Below are 16,977 nucleotides of genomic sequence, written 5' to 3' on the forward strand. Positions count from 1 at the left end.
TTATGAGTAGATTCTACATCTAGAGTTTCCTACTAGTGTTTTTTTGATGTGGTTACCTTTGATACCACATACAAGACAAATGCGTTTGGTATGCCCTTTCGACCTATACTTGGTGTAAATTACTATTTCAATACAACTTTCTTTGGATTTGACAAGAAGATAGAATCATTTATATGGGTATGACAAGAAGATAGAATCATTTATATGGGTATTTGAAAATTGGTTGAAAGCCATGGGTGGACGACAACCAGGTGTTATTCTCATTGATCAAGATCCTGCAATTTCATATGCAATGAGGCAAGTTCTTTACCAAAGTAAGCATCATTATTGTAAGTGACACATATTTGCAAAGATCAAAGAAAAAATGTGTCATGTCTTGCGTATGGATCTTTCTTATTCAGATACATTTCGGAGGTGTGTGGCTAGCCTAACTATTGAAGAATTTGAATCGGCACGAAAATCAATGATTGATAATTATAACCTGGAAGACAATGAATGACTTATTAGGTTTTATGGTTGTCGTATGCAATGGGTTGACACATACTTGGCTGGTACGTTCACTGCTTGTATGACTTCTACTCCAAGGAGTGAAGGTATGAATTGTCACTTCAAGACGTACTTGACACCGACAACAAGCTTACGTACATTATTAGAAGTTGTTGCAAAAGTCAAAGATAAGAAGGTGAAAACATAGAGGGAAAATGACTTGTAAGATATTCAAACTCCTCCAGTCCTGCGAACAACCACTTTCATTGAAACATATGCATCAAAAATCTATACTCAAAAGGATTTTAAAGATATTTGGGGAAGAAGTGGCTAATTGCTTTAATTTTACAAGGGAGACATTTAAAGACAATGGACAGGTTGCAACCTTTAAGGTGACAGTCCTGGGCACCAGAACTAAATCCTACTTAATGAAATTCAATTGCCATGACAATTCCGTTTCTTGCTCTTGTCACTTATTTGAGAGGACGGGCCTTCTTTGTAGGCATGTACTGAAGATTTTTATGGTGAAAGATTTTTAACCATAGTCTTCTTATCTTCACCTAGAATTTCATCACACCGCTCTAGATAGCCGCATCCAATCTCATTCTAGTGGTTAACACGATTAGATAAGTGTGTATTAGAGATATGCTTACAATGGAAAACCAATATGCTTCTACATTATCTTAATGAAAGAATATTACATACCTTCCAGTTAGAATATTTATAGAAATGCCTATTGTAGTTATCATGTATCTTTGCTATAATACACCTATCCGACCACATCCTAGTTTGCGTTTATAAATCCTTGGAGGGAATTCTTATCGAGATCCATTCAGTTAAAATTATCAGATGAGCTCAAATGCCTTATTCTCCTTATATCACATCCATGGATTGCATCAGCCATTCAAGTGAACATATGCAAACTATTTTATCAGATAGCAAACGAAAAACCAAATACCAAAAAGTAAAGCATGACAGAGAATACAGTAGAGGAAAAAAGGTCACAATTTTATCATAGTCTATCTACATAAACTCATTTTTGTCTTGCACAACCTTGCATTGTCAGCCCTAAACTGAACAACATGACTCCTCTCCCTGACCGCTTTGTTGACACGCAAGTCCACCTTGAGAGTTAAGCCTACCATCTCAGTGACCAAATTATTAGTTAAAGGATTTAGAACCCTCTAAAAGCAGAGCCAAGAAAGGCTTGAGATTAGAGGTGTACATACGTCGCATTACTAAGTGATGCACATGTTGGTGTGCTAATCTTAATTCAACTTTCTTATTTTTCTTTTCTTATTCAGGTAACAAGCAACTCATTGAAGAACAATAGATGATAAGCAACACAACCGCCGAAAAAAAAAAGAGTATGTGAAGCTTAACAAGGACACTAATGGCATGAAGGTTCTAACCAACTTTGGTATGAAGAATCCAATCAAATGCCTGCTCTTGCCAGGACAAATAAAATGAAAGCAAGAGGTAGTCTATTCCTAGATTTTATGAAACAAAGAAGTTCAGTAGGGACTAAATGAGTAGATTATTTAGAACAATTGTAGTTGATTATATAAGGGATACTCAATCCCAAAAATTACAACAGAATTTATTTTAATTATACTGAAATAAGGGTTTTAGACAATAAGACCATTTTTGGTCAATGGAATAATGTAGCCATCTAATTTCGCATCCATCTAATGCCAAGAAACGAAAGCAAACTAGAAATAATATGTCCAACAATATTTGAATATCCCATATACTAAGCAAAAAATCAACATGACTCACCTTCAAGAACATAGATAAATTATTGAACAAAACATAAGTTGGAACTACGAAGCATTTTCTATGACTCAAAAGAGTCCTACAAACAATCTGATTCCTAAGTAACAACAAATCAAACAAAAAGAAAAAAAAGTAACAGCAAATCAAACATTACAGACTGGTAGTTCGAATAAAATTAAATGAAAAAAAAAAAAAAATGATTTTTTTAAAAAAGTAACAGCAGATCAAACATTACATATCTCTAAATTGTGGAAAATATCAAAGTTCATACGATAGCAAAAAACTGCAACTATCATAACAGAGGGTAAATAGTGGGGAAGGACTTCACAGCAAAGCACACAGATGAACTAACTGCTTATGGGAAAAAATCAAAATAGAAAAACGAAAATCCCCAAAATTAGGGTTTTTTTTAATCAAAGTATGAAAACCCCACAAAATTAGGGTTTTTTTATCGAAAACCCCCAAAAAAAACTGGTAAAAAAAGGAAATAGAAACCCCAAATATTCCAGTTTCTTTGGCCATGATGCAAAACCATGGGGTTTAGGTTTCTATCGATGGTGAAAACCAGAGTTGGGGGTTTTGGTTTTTATCGATGGAGAAATGGAAAAACGAGATAGAGAGAGATAGAGTTAGCATACCTTGAGAGAGATCAGTGTCTCTGATGAGGAGAGAGAATACATGGAGAGCAAGAGCTTACCTTGCCAGAGAGATGGAGCGCAATGAGGGCAAGAGGAGATGGAGCGTAGAGAGGGCGAGAGGGGATGGAGCGCAGAGAGAGCCTTCACATAGTGGGAGTGCTTGGGGAGAGAGAAGATACCTTTTCCCATAGAGTGCGAGAGTAGAGAAGACCTTTGCGGGTGTCAGTAGTAGCTCTGTCAAAAAAAGAATATTTTATATTTTCAAACCATCGGCCCGTGGAAGAGCATCCTGGCCTCCCAAAGAAGCATCTTAAGTCTCGACAGTCCAGCGCACCTCAATGCCATGTGAGCTGGCTAATCTAAAATTTTGCCACACACACACACACACACACACACACACACACACACATATATATATATATATATATATATATATATTATTTTATTTTATTTTTTTTATTTTTTCTTTGAGTCCGATAAATAGTTCATCTTGCAATACATTATCTACACTGTCCATTTCAAGTTTTTCATATGTTTATATATCTACTTGATTTTAACCAATTTTAGAGTTTAAAATTTTATAATTAGATATGAAAATAAATTTTGAGATAATCCTAATAATTTTTTAATTAAAATTACATTTTATGATAAAATTTGGAGGTGCGACTTAATTGGATTGTTTAAGATTGCAACCTTATAGAAACCACACCCTTTCCTTATCGTGGTGTCTCTTTTAGCCTTTTGACTGAAACACTTATGATTGTATGGTGTATGACTTGTCTCTTTTTTGTCTGGTTTGGAGTATCCAACATGAAATACAAAGCTTTTCAAGTTTTTTCTTTTTTATGTGCACTTTGGTTCTCCTTCTAATAAATTCAATAAAATACCGCACTATCGTTTGGAAAGCTATTGCTCTTTGGATTGCTTTATTCTAAATATCATTGGATTTATAGACATCATGAAACGTATTGTGTTCCATTGAATATTATCACATATATATGAAAATATGTGCTTTATTCTCTGAAAAAAAAAGTCGTGTATTGTGTCCAGTTGAAATTTGTCATTGGTAAAAATTATTTGTTGATTCTTTCAGCTCCTCCCCTTTCCAATCCTTTTTCTGGTCTATGTATTACATGTATTTCCGTTTGATTTCCATTTCTTATGTAGATGATTTTTCTTTTTGTGTAGTACAAGTTGTTCTTGTTTCCGAACCATTTTCTTTTTTCTTCTGGTGTACTTGAATCCACTTAAATCCAGGATATGCCTGCCTTGTTGATTTTGCTCTTCTCAGAAATGCATGTATTGCTTCTAAGTTATTTTTTTAGGATATGGATAATACCAAGGAATTTTGTAATTTTGTTTCGATATCATGGCACTACCAAGGAAATAATAATGAAGGAACAAAGATGAGGTCCTATTGTACTAGAAAGACAAACATGTCTCAAAATTAGTGTTGCAAGGAAAGGTAAAGAAAATTATTGTTTATGTCAATTTTGGATTAGATCATTTATACGATACTCGAAAGACAAACATGTCTCAAAATTAATGTTGCAAAGAAAGGTAAAGAAAATTCACGTTTATGTGGATTTTGGATTAGATCATTTATACGATTGAATTGTACCTCGTGTGCAATTTGTTGCTCTAAAGTGCTTTATTTATTATAGGAGAGGCCAATAATTTATATTGATGAGTCATGTAGTGTCTTCTGGGCGTTGCACATTATAGAGGAGCAACAACGCAATATTGTGGAAAGGGCGGGGTTACTGGCAAAGAAACACCCCCGAAGATATTGACCATCATGGTGGCTATGGCGGAAAGGTAGAATCCCGAAACCAACACCGCCCATTCCATCATGGTGGCAATGGCGGAATTGTAGCATCCCGAAACGAACACCGACCATTTCACATTATGTATAGGAGAGATGATGCTAACATTGTATGATGCATGGCAGATTTACCAGCTCAACACCGCCCATTTCACATTATGTATAGGAGAGATGATGCCAACATTGTATGATGCATGGCAGATTCACCAGCTCAAGGTTCACTGGTAATCCTGTGCTGACAAGAGACTGCTGGCCTTCTGTTACATACTTGAATAATTGGCTCGGAAATTGCTTGGAGGAGGGAAGACTTCTGGCACTTAAATTCAGTTGGTTGAGGCAGAATTTTGTGGAGTTAGTTGAGAATACCACACGGGCACTAACGAAGTTTGTGACAATCAAATCCAAGTACCCAAATAAGCCGATTGAGGAAGCTATTACCCGTCTCTGCTACTCTATTTCAGTTAATAAATCTCCATTTTAAATATTTTCAGTTCCCATTTTTTCCACCTTTGACAATAATCGTTGTTGTTTTGTTTATATGTTGTGCTGTCATGGGCATTGGAGCATTTTAGAACTCTCCAACCAAATAAAGGAAATATAATTGTTTGTGCAAGGTTCCCTAGAGTCGCAAGATAGAAGCCTCAAATCCACCGCGTTTTTTTGATTACACTATTTTCTTCTTTTTATTTTTTTTAAAGACAAAAGTAAAACATATATTTTTTTTTAATTTTTTTGATGATATTATTTTCTTCTTTTTATTTGTTTTTTTTATATGATATATATATATTTAAAGATAAAATAAAATCACAAAATAGCATCGAACTTGAAACATCCCTAGAAGAAATGTAATTGAAAACCACGATAGCCCACTCTCAATGTTAAACACCTTTATACAATAATAGTTTATATTGAATAACATTTCAATGTTATATCACTTGCCTCGAATTTCACATCGAAAGAATCAAACAAACTTTAAGAACTATAAGTACCTATTCAAATAGCTTTACCATAAGCTTGATCGAGAGAAGGGGTATACCTCCATGAAACCTTTTTAAACCAAATTACCAAAATATCTTACGAAGTCATTTAGAATAACGATTTATGCTTGCCGAACCGACCTATGACGTCATATCCGCTTAAAATCACGATTTAAAACGAGTGATTTAGTATTCAATATCTTATTTATTTACTATTCAATATCTTGATCTATTTTTGAGGTGCATCCGTAGTTCCCGATTTATAATGAACGATTTACTATTCAATATTTTATCCATTTACTATTCAATATTTTTATCCATTTTCGATTTATAACGAACAATTTACTATTCAATATCTTAACCATGTACTATTCAATATCTTTATCCATTTTTGCAGTGCTTCTATCTTATCAGTAGAGGGAAAGTGAATACATCATTTATCTTATAAATGAAAAGGTTGCATCCTTTTATAAACTTTTTCCTTGTTTTATTCTTATCCTTCCTCTTCCGGTCTTCGTTGTCGTTGTGAGGGCTTCGGACTGCCAGGACTTTCTCTCTCAGCTGTTGCATCCTTAATACAAACTTTTTCCTTCTTTTATTCTTTTCCTTCCTCTTTCGGTCTTCGTTGTCAGGGCTTCGGATCGACTTTCTCTCTCACATTTCTAACTGCTTCATACCTCAGTTTCGTTCTAGGGTTTCTCACATTTCTAACTGCTTCATACCTCAGTTTCGTTCTAGGGTTTCTCACATTTCTAACTGCTTTATACCTCAGTTTTGTTGTGAAGGCTTCATCCCCACTTTTTATGGCTACTCATCAAATTCTGGTCAGGTTATTGGACGGCCAAACCAGATGTATCCAGATCGAAAACCCTAGAATCACTGGTTCATCCCTCAAGAATCTAATCAGAGAGAGAACTGGTATCCCTGTTCCCTTTCAAAGGTTGGTGGCTGGAACCCTAGAAATCTCTGAAACTAGCTTGCTTTCATCGATCAATGGCCTGTTCCCTTCTTGTACCCTCCTCTTGAGATTGAGAGGTGGAAAGGGAGGTTTCGGATCTCTTTTGAGAGGGGCTGCCACCAAGGCTGGCCAAAAGAAGACCAACAATTTTGACGCCTGCCGTGATATGAGTGGAAGGAGGCTTCGTCATGTGAATGCAGAGAAAAAACTTGAGGAATGGAAGGCTGAAGAAGAGGAGAGGAGGTTTGAGAAAATTGCAGAGGAGTTCTTGAAGAAGCAGTCGAATAGTTTGAAGAAGAAGAATGGCAAGGATGTGGATAATTATCTGGAGAAGTATAGGGAGGAAACTGCAAAGTCTATGGAAGAAGTAGATGAGGCTGTTAAGGCGTCGATTGATTTATGCAAGGGGGGAAAGCGTAGGGTTTTGCATGAACTAGAAGCAGGATCAAAAAAGCTAAAGCTCTGGTAAGATTTTGGAAACCCTACTCTCAGATTTACCATTGTTGATTTTTCAGATTTACCATTGTTGATTTTTGCAGAATTACTCCCCCCTTCTCGCTAAATTCTGTCTTGATTTAATTTTTCTTGTCCTGCTTTTATTTTCAATAAAGGGTTCTTCTAACAATCACACTTGGGGTTCAGTTATGTAGATATTATACATTGAGGACATGGTTTCTATGAGTCACCTCTTAAAAAATCTATTTTTGAGATGGATTTTTGGACCTAATTTTTAAGGACATGAGATCATGGATATGAATAAATAAATAAATTTTAAAAATTAAAAATAATAATTCTATTAAGAAAACATTTGGACCCTTAGTTTCAATTGTTTTTAGATGGACCACCAATTTCCATCCATCTTTAGGATGGATGCTTTATACCTCGGGACCATAAATATGGAAATGCAATCCCCTACGCATGAGACAATTTTCCATACATTAAACAACGTAGAGACTGAATTTTTCCCCACACATTCACAACTTAAACTTAGAGGGTGATGCACAAAAATTATTTGGGCCTGACCATGTCAAATGTTCAAAAATTATTTGATTCTGACCATGTCAAATGTTCAAAAATTATTTTGTTTTGACCATGTCAAATGTTTACTATATGTCAAATGTTCAAAAATTATTTGGTTCTGACCATGTCAAATGTTTACTATGATCATAGGATGCTTGAAGAAGAGGAAGAAGATGATGACGAGGATGACATGGATGGGAAGTCTGTAGTCGTTGATGAAGGATGTTCTACTCAAAGAGAGTCTTTCAATAAGGAAGAGTGTGCAAGTCACGATATTTCAGTTACCAGTGGTGCTTCTTGCTCATCATCCTATCGGTCCCTGAAGAATGACTCCTCGGATAGTGATTTGACAGAGAATGATTCACTCAATTCTCTTGAGGTTATATCTGAAGAGACAGAAGAAAACTCTGCCAAGGGTACTGATGAATGTCATGAGCTTAGTCTTTCAGGTAGTGTTGTTGCTGAGGGCTGTTTGGTTGGGGAAATTAATGCTCACAGGGAAGATAAATTTGAAGAAGCTTTGGAAGGAAATAAGGAAAATGGTTGTAATTTTGAAGAAGCCTTGGAAGGAAATAAGGAAAATGTTTGTAATGGGAGCACGAGTGCTCGTGGTTCAGAGATGCCTCTGAACTTTGACAATTTCAATGCACCTCCAGATATGGAGGTATGGATTCATAAGGAGCAGTCTATTTCATATGTTCTTTGACATCTTATTGTGTGTCAATTTATTTTGTTGTATGAATTCCAGTCCCCCCAAATGTGCCAATCTGAGATATGACATCTTTTTGAATTCTAATTCCAGTCCCCCCAAATGTGCCAATCTGAGAAATGACATCTTTTTGTATTCTTATGTTGGTATTTAGTAGTTACATCCTAATTTTTATTCTAATATTGGTTGTTATTTTAGATCTCTTCTTATGGGGATCTTATCTTGACAGTTGGAGGACTATTATTTCTAAATCAGGATATATAGAACACAATGTGTGCGGGTGCGTGCGCGCTTGTGTGCATACGTGTGTGTTTGTGTGCGTGCCTGCAGTCTCTGTACAACCCATAGTTGTTGGAAACGATTCTGAATTCATTTTAGGCAATTGTGATCAGCTAGAAGATTCTTATTTTTGGAATCAACATCTATACAAGAGGAATCGTGGAAACGAGATTTCTATTTTATAGGAATCGAAAATTGACCAAAATAGATTCGACAAAACATAGATGGAATTGAGATTCCTAGCTCTTTGGAATCGAGTTTCCGACCTATTTGGAATCGACCAATATGGAGTCGAGATTCTGTCATTTATGGAATTGAGATTCTGACATCTTTGGAATCGAGATTCCTAAGCATTTCAAATCAAGAATCATACCAGTTTGGAATCGAGATTCCTAAGCATTTCGAATCAAGAATCATACTAGTTTGGAATCGAGATTCGACCCAATATGGAATTGAGTTTCTTAGCCATTTGGATTTGAGTTTTGATCCATCTCGTGATCGAGATTTGTAACCCCTTAAAATCATGCATCAAGTAGACATGGGGTTTAGCAGTTAATAGGGGATTATATATTGCATGAAATCTGGAGGACTACTAATTCTATATAAGGATATATGGAACACAATATTTGTCTGTGCGTGTATGTGCCGTGTATCCGTGACCATGTGTGTGGTTGCGTGCGTGTCTGTGTGCATGCCTGCATGTGCATGTTTCTCTGCATACCACCATTCCATGAGGAATTACATAAAAAATTGAACTTGTTTCTATCGTGTTTAAAGGGAAACTGCTAGTTTACCTCCTTTTCTTAGTTTCATTATGTCGTGCAAATGGTTGTTTATTAGCAGACCTGTTACATTTAATAACCGGTCAACAATAAAAGTCATTAAGAGGTGCATATTTTGTTCCTGCTTTTCTACTTATTTGCTAATCAATTTACTTTAACATTAGGGGGTTATCAAATGAGGAACATTTGGGTGATTAGTTTTGATCTTGGAGCCCCTGTTCAAGTGAATGTAGCTGGAAAACAAACTGACCTTGATATGGCATGAATCATCGATCTCGGGATTGTAATTTGAATCAGCTATCCGAGTTAATTTAGGAATTCAAAGGATTATATTCAGTACAATCTAATGATATTGATGCCTCTAATTGCATACCTTGAACATTATTTGTGATATTGTTGCCTCTAATTGCATACCTTGAACATTATTTTACATGGTCGTTATTGTTTATGATAACTTTGGAGAAATTTAGCTGCTCTTTCAACCTAAGTCAATTTAGGAATGCAAAGGGTTATATTCAGTACAATCTAATGATATTAATGTCTTTAATTGCATGCCTTGAGCATTATTTTACATTTCGTGGGATTTAAGAGTTTTAGTCTTAGGATTTTAGGATTAGGATAGCTAAGTCAACTTCATAGCATTCATGTGACTGGAAAGAGGATTTGAATAAATATTTTTGGGAATTTAGGTAATATGGAGTATTTTGGCTATTTTGAGAAACACGAACGGGGTGTTTGGGATCGAGAATGTAGGCCAAGGGTGTTTATGGGATCCTAAGTGTTTAGGGTAGATTGATTATTAAAAGTATGGGCTATAGGTATTTGGGTAACATGAGCAAAATTGGGACTTTTTTGACATTAAAAGAGCTATTTCCAATGAGGGAAGGTGGAGTCATCGGGACTTCTATTAGTCATACATTTGAACCTGCCATATGGGTTTTAAAATTTGCCTTTCCAGGGATCTTTGAATAGCTCTTGAGAATTCTTAACCATTAGCAAGGGTTTTTACATATCTGGAAAAGTCAAAATCTAACAAAATAGGATGAAGACATAAAGGTACACTGATAGTGTTGACACTCTAAGACTGCTTGCTAATAATGGGGGTTGAGACTCAATGGCATTTTAGGAGATCCAAAAGTCTGGTATCTACAACGAAGTCTGTCCCTCTGTTTCTCTCTCTCTCTCACACACACATAGGGGGGTATGCTTTTCTTACTAGACATGGTGGCCCATTCATACATCCATTCTCTCTCCAACTTCCTTTTTTGGGCAGTTCAGTGGGGAAATAGGGTCCTCTACTTGTTGTGGGAATGGAACCCCAGACGTCCATGTTGTGGCAGTGGTACCCATCACCCTAACCACCTAGGCCTTGAGCTCATTTCTATTCTCTATCCAATTTTAGCTCTAGAATGGTATCATGGATAGAGGCTTCTTAGTTCAAGTAGAGAAAATGCATTGGGACTGATTTGATTTTTAAAGGTTATATCACAGATCTATAACCGTTCGTAGTAGTTTTGTCACTTGCTTTGAGTAGTTTGCATTTTTATGCATTGTCTTTTGGTTTCCATACAAGTCTTTAAATTAAAGGTGATCATATGTAATGGTTTTGTTGCAAAGTGGGGACCTGTTTCATGTTTTATGTGGTAAACATAAGTTTATTATTCATTGGGCAACTACGACTCTTGTCTGTGGATGCATGATTTATTATAAAGAGATTCATGCAACGAAAGAGGGGCGAGGGGTGCGTCCATGTGCTCATGCTAGTTGGATAATTTATAGTTTTTATTTGGAGTATGTTTTCGAATTTTAGACTTTCTAGGAGATTTTTCTGAGGTTTGTTGGGTATATGTGTATACTACAGTGGTACATGGATTTCTCACCATATATACACTTGCCCCTGTAGCTCACTGAATTTTGAAGAAGTTGTGTAAACCAATTTTCCATACGTTTAGGTGATAAAGGTGTGCTATTTGGGGCAATCAGCAAAGGTGTTCTCCGTTCTGTTTATGATGTCAAGGAGTTATTATGAGAAAAAAGAACCAGGGAGGTATTTTTCTTTTGGGTAGTTCAGTTGTAGGATGTTAACTGGGGATGTAGTGGTGCAGCCTTTTGGTGAAACAAATTTAAATAGTGGCTTCTAATCTGTTGCTTTCAGTGGGAAATAGTTATTTGGGATGAATTTCCCAAAGCAAGTCTAACACTTCTTCATTTCATTTATTTTATTGTTCTCCATGTTTTAGCAAAAGCCTCTAGGGAAGAGTTAAATTTAGGAGTTATGAATTCCAACTGTTATTCTCTCATTTGGGAGGTAAAGAGGTGCTTCCAGTTAGAAAGGTTAGGGATTGTTATGCGCTTCACACTGCTAGTTGTGGATGTGAAGGTGAAGATGGAGATTTACAGTTGGATTATGGTCGGGGTGTACTAAATGTGTGTGAAACACTTCCTGGGTATATGTATGGTCTTGTTTTTATAAGAAGACTGTCTTAAAGGGGCTGTTTCGAGATTCCTTATAAGGTTGATTGATGGGCCTTTTTATTTTCGAGGATTTAATTGAAAAGGGAATTGCACTTGTTCAGTGCATTGAGGTTGTCTAGAGGTTGTTTATCCTCTATTTTAAGCAATGGTTGCTTGGTTAGAAAATAAATCAATATGGGTTTCATTCATTAATGCACTGCTTTTGGGTTGAGCTATGAATCTCTTCTCTTTTTATTTTATTTTTTTGGAAATTGATGTATTATTAATATTTTAAACGAGGATACATTATTAACACTAGTACAGGAAAAAAGAGAACATATGAATACACGATTGTCTACTGTAGTGTAATTGAAACTCTTTCAATAAAAGGCAGATGCACCCTGGGAGCTAAGAGATGCAAATGCCTAATCTTTGTAAGGCCCATGGGGAGATACACATGAAACGGAGGCAAAAGCAAATGCCCTGTCTACTGGTCTCAGATTGTGTGCCGCTTTAGGGGTCCTTTGCTGGGGTAAGGTAACTCAAAAAACATATCTCGTGGGCAATCTGGCCGTCCATTGGTGTAATCTTTCCCTAAATCTTAACAGAAGTGAAAGGATATCGTGTCTGTCGATCAGTAATCATGTTTGGAGAGTAACAAATGGTAGAGCAGATGGATTAGCAAGGAGGGAACCCTATCAAATTTGCACATGATACATCATGAAGAGCATAGAGATTCATAATGTCTGCAGAAGTGAAAGGATAACGTGTCTGTCAATCATGTTTGGAGAGTAGCAAATGGTCGAGCAGATGGATTAGCAAGGAGGGAACCCTATCAAATTTGCGCATGATATATCATGAAGAGCCTAGAGATTCATAATGTCTACAGAAGTGAAGGAATATCGTGTCTGTCAATCATGTTTGGAGAGTAGCAAATGGTCTAGATGGATTAGCAAGGAGGGAACCCTGTCAAATTTGCGCATGATACATCAAGAAGAGCATAGAGATTCATAATGTTTATAATTTTTTGTGTAGTTTTATGCGGTACTCGTTCAGACACTCTTTGTTGAAGTGACATTTACAGTTAAACAATCAAAAAGAAAAAAAATAAAATCAAATGCATGTGTTATGGACTTCTTAACTAGAGTGATATGGAGTTCTGAATTTCATTTTCCATGTCAATGTTAAAAAGGACAGGTGAGGCCGCCCAGGTGGTCGGGGATCCCAACTGCCTGGGCGGCCACTGTGTAAAAAAAAAGAGGGGGGGGGGCTCAGGGTTTTTTTTATAAATTTATAATTTTTTTTAGGTAGTTATAAATCTATGATTTTGCATTATAAATTATATAGACATAGCCATACATAGTTATATAGCCATAAATATAGCCAAATATGGTCATAAATATACTATAATCACAAAAAATAGCAACCTAAAAAAAAAGAACCCCATTTATGATGCATAACATAACACAAGGTAAAGCCAACTAATCTCTCTGGTTCGAGAAAACCCCACTCATTCTCTCTGGTCGGAGAAAACTCGTACTCGAGTTTTGAAGTGTGCTAAGATGAATTGAGCATCAAAACCACGTTCTTCAACCTTCTTCTTCTTGGTTTGCTCAAGGATTATATGTGGTAAAAAGAATTTCTCAAGAGACGGATCCTGATATGCATATTGAGGAATCAATGCAAATTTATTAATTATGACTATCCTTGAGCTCTTATTGAAAATCGTATAGAAAACTTCAAATCCAATTTTCTGGTCTTTAAAAGTTTTCTCGACATCTATTTCATTACTCTTTGAATTTAGGGCCACAATTTGCAAATTTTGAGTCAAGCATGCTTCCATTGCACTACTCTGATTCTATTGCCCTAAATCTCCTAAATGTTCCTCCTCTTTGATATTCTTGAGATCTTCATTTTTTTCTTCTTCAAAGATCAATTCACCCACCAAATTTTTGTCTTTACCATAGATAGGATATCCTGCAAGGTCTTGTACTTCATCTGCATCAAAGATTGGTGGTGAATCCCAATCCACAACTTGCTGATTCTGGATGCAACTTGCATCAAAATCAATATTATCCTCCTTCAAATAGAAAATCCTAGAGCGATGTCCCCCATGTAGAGGTATTCTATTACTTTCATCTTCACTCGACTTTCTATGCGAAGCATGAAGGTAAAAAAGGTGGTACTCGAGTTTTTCGTCAAAATTAAGCTTCCGTTGATGCCATCGTGCATCAAACCTATCTATGTAGTTTGACATCTTACCAGTCCGTTCCCACTCAAACCCAAACTCTAATTCGCACCATTATCCATAAAAACCCTCGAGATTTTGATCTATCCTCAATTAATTCCTCTTTGTTTAGGGCACGTTGTTGATGGCCTCGCTTGTGCAGCCATACTTTTGTAACTCTCTTTATCAAGTTGTTGATTTCCTCGTGTAGCTGGATCAGATCGGCATCCCTACGGCTAAGACCGCCACGACCGACCATCGCAATCTCTAACTGTCTTTGAACCATATGCTCTGATACCACTTGATGTAGAAAGGAAAGGTGGGAAATTAAATCCACCATTTTCTTGAACTTTAAACAAGTAAAATCAACCATATCGGAGAAAGAACATTGCTTTATATTGGAGAAGAATTTTCTTCTTTCATAAAATAAATTCCATTCCAATAACATAAGTCTTCCAAACTTTGACATCCAATCTTTTATAAGTCTATGAAACCCAAAAATTAACTTGAGACGTAAGTAAACATTTAAGACTTTGAAATACCCCTAATAATACTAAAATTCCAGAAATATCCTGTCCCGCATAAGATAATGTGGATGATCTATAAAAGAGGAATGATTGGACACTAGAGAGTGTTTTTAAGGGTTCTGCGTCAGGGTGAGGGCTGTTACTAGACATGTAGACTTTGGCTAATGTCTTGTACTTCCTTAAGGTTTTCAGCAGGTGATCCATGTGGATGGTGCTGGTCTTCACTCTGTTATGGTATACTATTAATATACCCACTCGATATGGTAGGCTCCTATTTTATGATTTTGGCAGGACCTTAGGATATTGGGCTTTTTTATGTGGAAATTTGATTGGAGGTTAATATGCAGTTAATGAATGTAGCACATGTTTTTTTCCCAAAATATAGAAAAAAATTCAGCATTATTTTCAGTGTTGCATGTTCGAACTTTGTCTTTGAAAATTTTGGGTCCTCAGCTTTATACAAAGAAACTGACGTGTGGTGCATATTATTTCAGGTATTAGGTCTGGAGAGGTTGAAATTGGAGTTGCAAGCGCGGGGTTTGAAATGTGGAGGTACCCTCGAGGAGAGAGCTGTGAGGCTATTTCTGCTAAAGACTACACCTCTTGATAAGTTGCCCAAGAAGTTGCTTGCTAAGCCTAAAGACTAAATCTTCTGTGCTTATTAATTAATTTTCCATCCTTTTGGTGAATCTTCTTGTATTTTTCTTACTTGACTAGCACTGCTTTTGTAAACCAACTTTGTTATTGCAGCATTGACCCCAAGAAAGTGGTTTTGTGTATCACTAGACCGTGTAGAAGCCCCCCTTCTGTTTTCTTTCTTGCAGTATATGTTTTGGAAATCATGTCCTTGTTCTGTGAATCAAGTTCCATCTTATTTGTTTTCTTTTTGTCTTTTTTTTTTTTCCTCCTCCTGTGAATGATTACTTATCTGTCTTTTTAATTAATTTGTGAACCATACAATTATATAGAAATATCAGTGGTCTGTACATTTATTCACAATAAAAACTGGTTGACCGGCGCCCCGATTGGCAAGGGCATCAGCCTTGGTATTACTTCCCTTATTGCAGTGACTGAATTCCTTGTCCCAATCTTGGGTGAGATGATTTCTAATTTGGTAAAAAACTGGACTCAAGCCTCCAAGGCACCATTGGCTCCTCTTTGCAATGACTTCCCTTTGGAGGGCTATTTAAGGCCTTGAGGAAGAGCCTTAAATTCAACTTCATTAGCAATACAATTGCCAGCAGGGCCCCAGAATGACCCTGGAATTTGACTGCTGTTATCTCTAATCACACCCCTAACTCCTAACAAGCCGGGGTTCCTAGTGAGTTTCCATCAAAATTTGATGGGATTTTTCCTTGTGGTGGTGGCATCCACTGGTTAACTCGTTTTTTTGCTCAAGTTAATCAATTCCCAAGTTTTGTCAGTTATGTCATTCTTTTGACAAGCCCATTCTGCTGCTGTGCTTAAAATCACGCCTTTCAAATTTTCTTGTTCCATAATCTGGTCTGGCAAATGCCTCCGATTTTACTCATTCCACCAGTGTCTAAGTACTGAAAACAGTAGAGATTTTGTTAGGATGCAACTTATCGTTGAAACTGGTGGGGACATCCTCTCTTCAAAGAGGTGCTGCACAGCGCGTGTTGAATGCTTCACTGAAATCTAACTAGACTTGATACCCAATACCACAGGTTTGTCACTGCTGAGCAGCTCAGGAAAAGGTGAGTGATTGCTGTCCTTGTTCATCTTCTTAGACATTAAATTTGGTAGAATCTACTCTCTTTTTTTCAAACATGGCAGAATCTACCAAACAATCGTGACCGCGCAATGAAACTTGGACAGTGATGAGCGTAGGCGAAATCACTATTTATTTTAGCCTATCGGCGTTAGGAAGATTTTTCTTATATATATATTGGAAAATGCTGAGATTAATCCACTAACTCTTATGAACATATGAGTCCAACGATTCAGATTGAATCTGGGCCGATCTGATGGTCCCGATGTCATTTTGGATTTGAATGTTAATGTTTTTTTTACGTATTCAAATAATTTGAAATTTTAGGTACGCATTCTTCTCATCAAGGTTCACTTAATAAAAATATTTTAAAAATAATTCGTAAATAAATAAATTGATCAAAATACCCACAAAATGTTTCAAGGGTATTTAGGTCAATTTATTTATTGTAAATTTTATTTTTGGATATTTTTATTGGATTCTCCTATTTTGAAAAATATACGCATAAAATATCAAATTATTTGGATTCGTAAAAAAAAAAAAAAATATTAAAATTAAAATTCAAATATAAAATGAGGTTGTGATCG

At 36.2% G+C, this 16,977-nt stretch overlaps 1 protein-coding gene across 1 annotated transcript; it reads left to right on the forward strand.

Annotated features, from left to right (window-relative positions):
* Positions 1-6,246: 6,246 nt before the first annotated feature.
* Positions 6,247-15,440, forward strand: LOC148783852 (uncharacterized). Its single transcript, XM_088866440.1, has 3 exons — positions 6,247-7,125; positions 7,831-8,344; positions 15,153-15,440. The coding sequence occupies exons 1-3, from the start codon at positions 6,506-6,508 to the stop codon at positions 15,303-15,305; spliced, it is 1,287 nt and encodes a 428-aa protein (XP_088722566.1). The 5' UTR covers positions 6,247-6,505; the 3' UTR covers positions 15,306-15,440.
* The last annotated feature ends 1,537 nt before the right edge of the window (positions 15,441-16,977 follow it).

This window comes from Amborella trichopoda, chromosome 1 (genome assembly GCF_054954075.1).
Source record: "Amborella trichopoda isolate Santa Cruz 75 chromosome 1, AtrichopodaSantaCruz75HAP2 v2.0, whole genome shotgun sequence".
In the NCBI taxonomy this organism is placed as follows: Eukaryota; Viridiplantae; Streptophyta; class Magnoliopsida; order Amborellales; family Amborellaceae; genus Amborella; species Amborella trichopoda.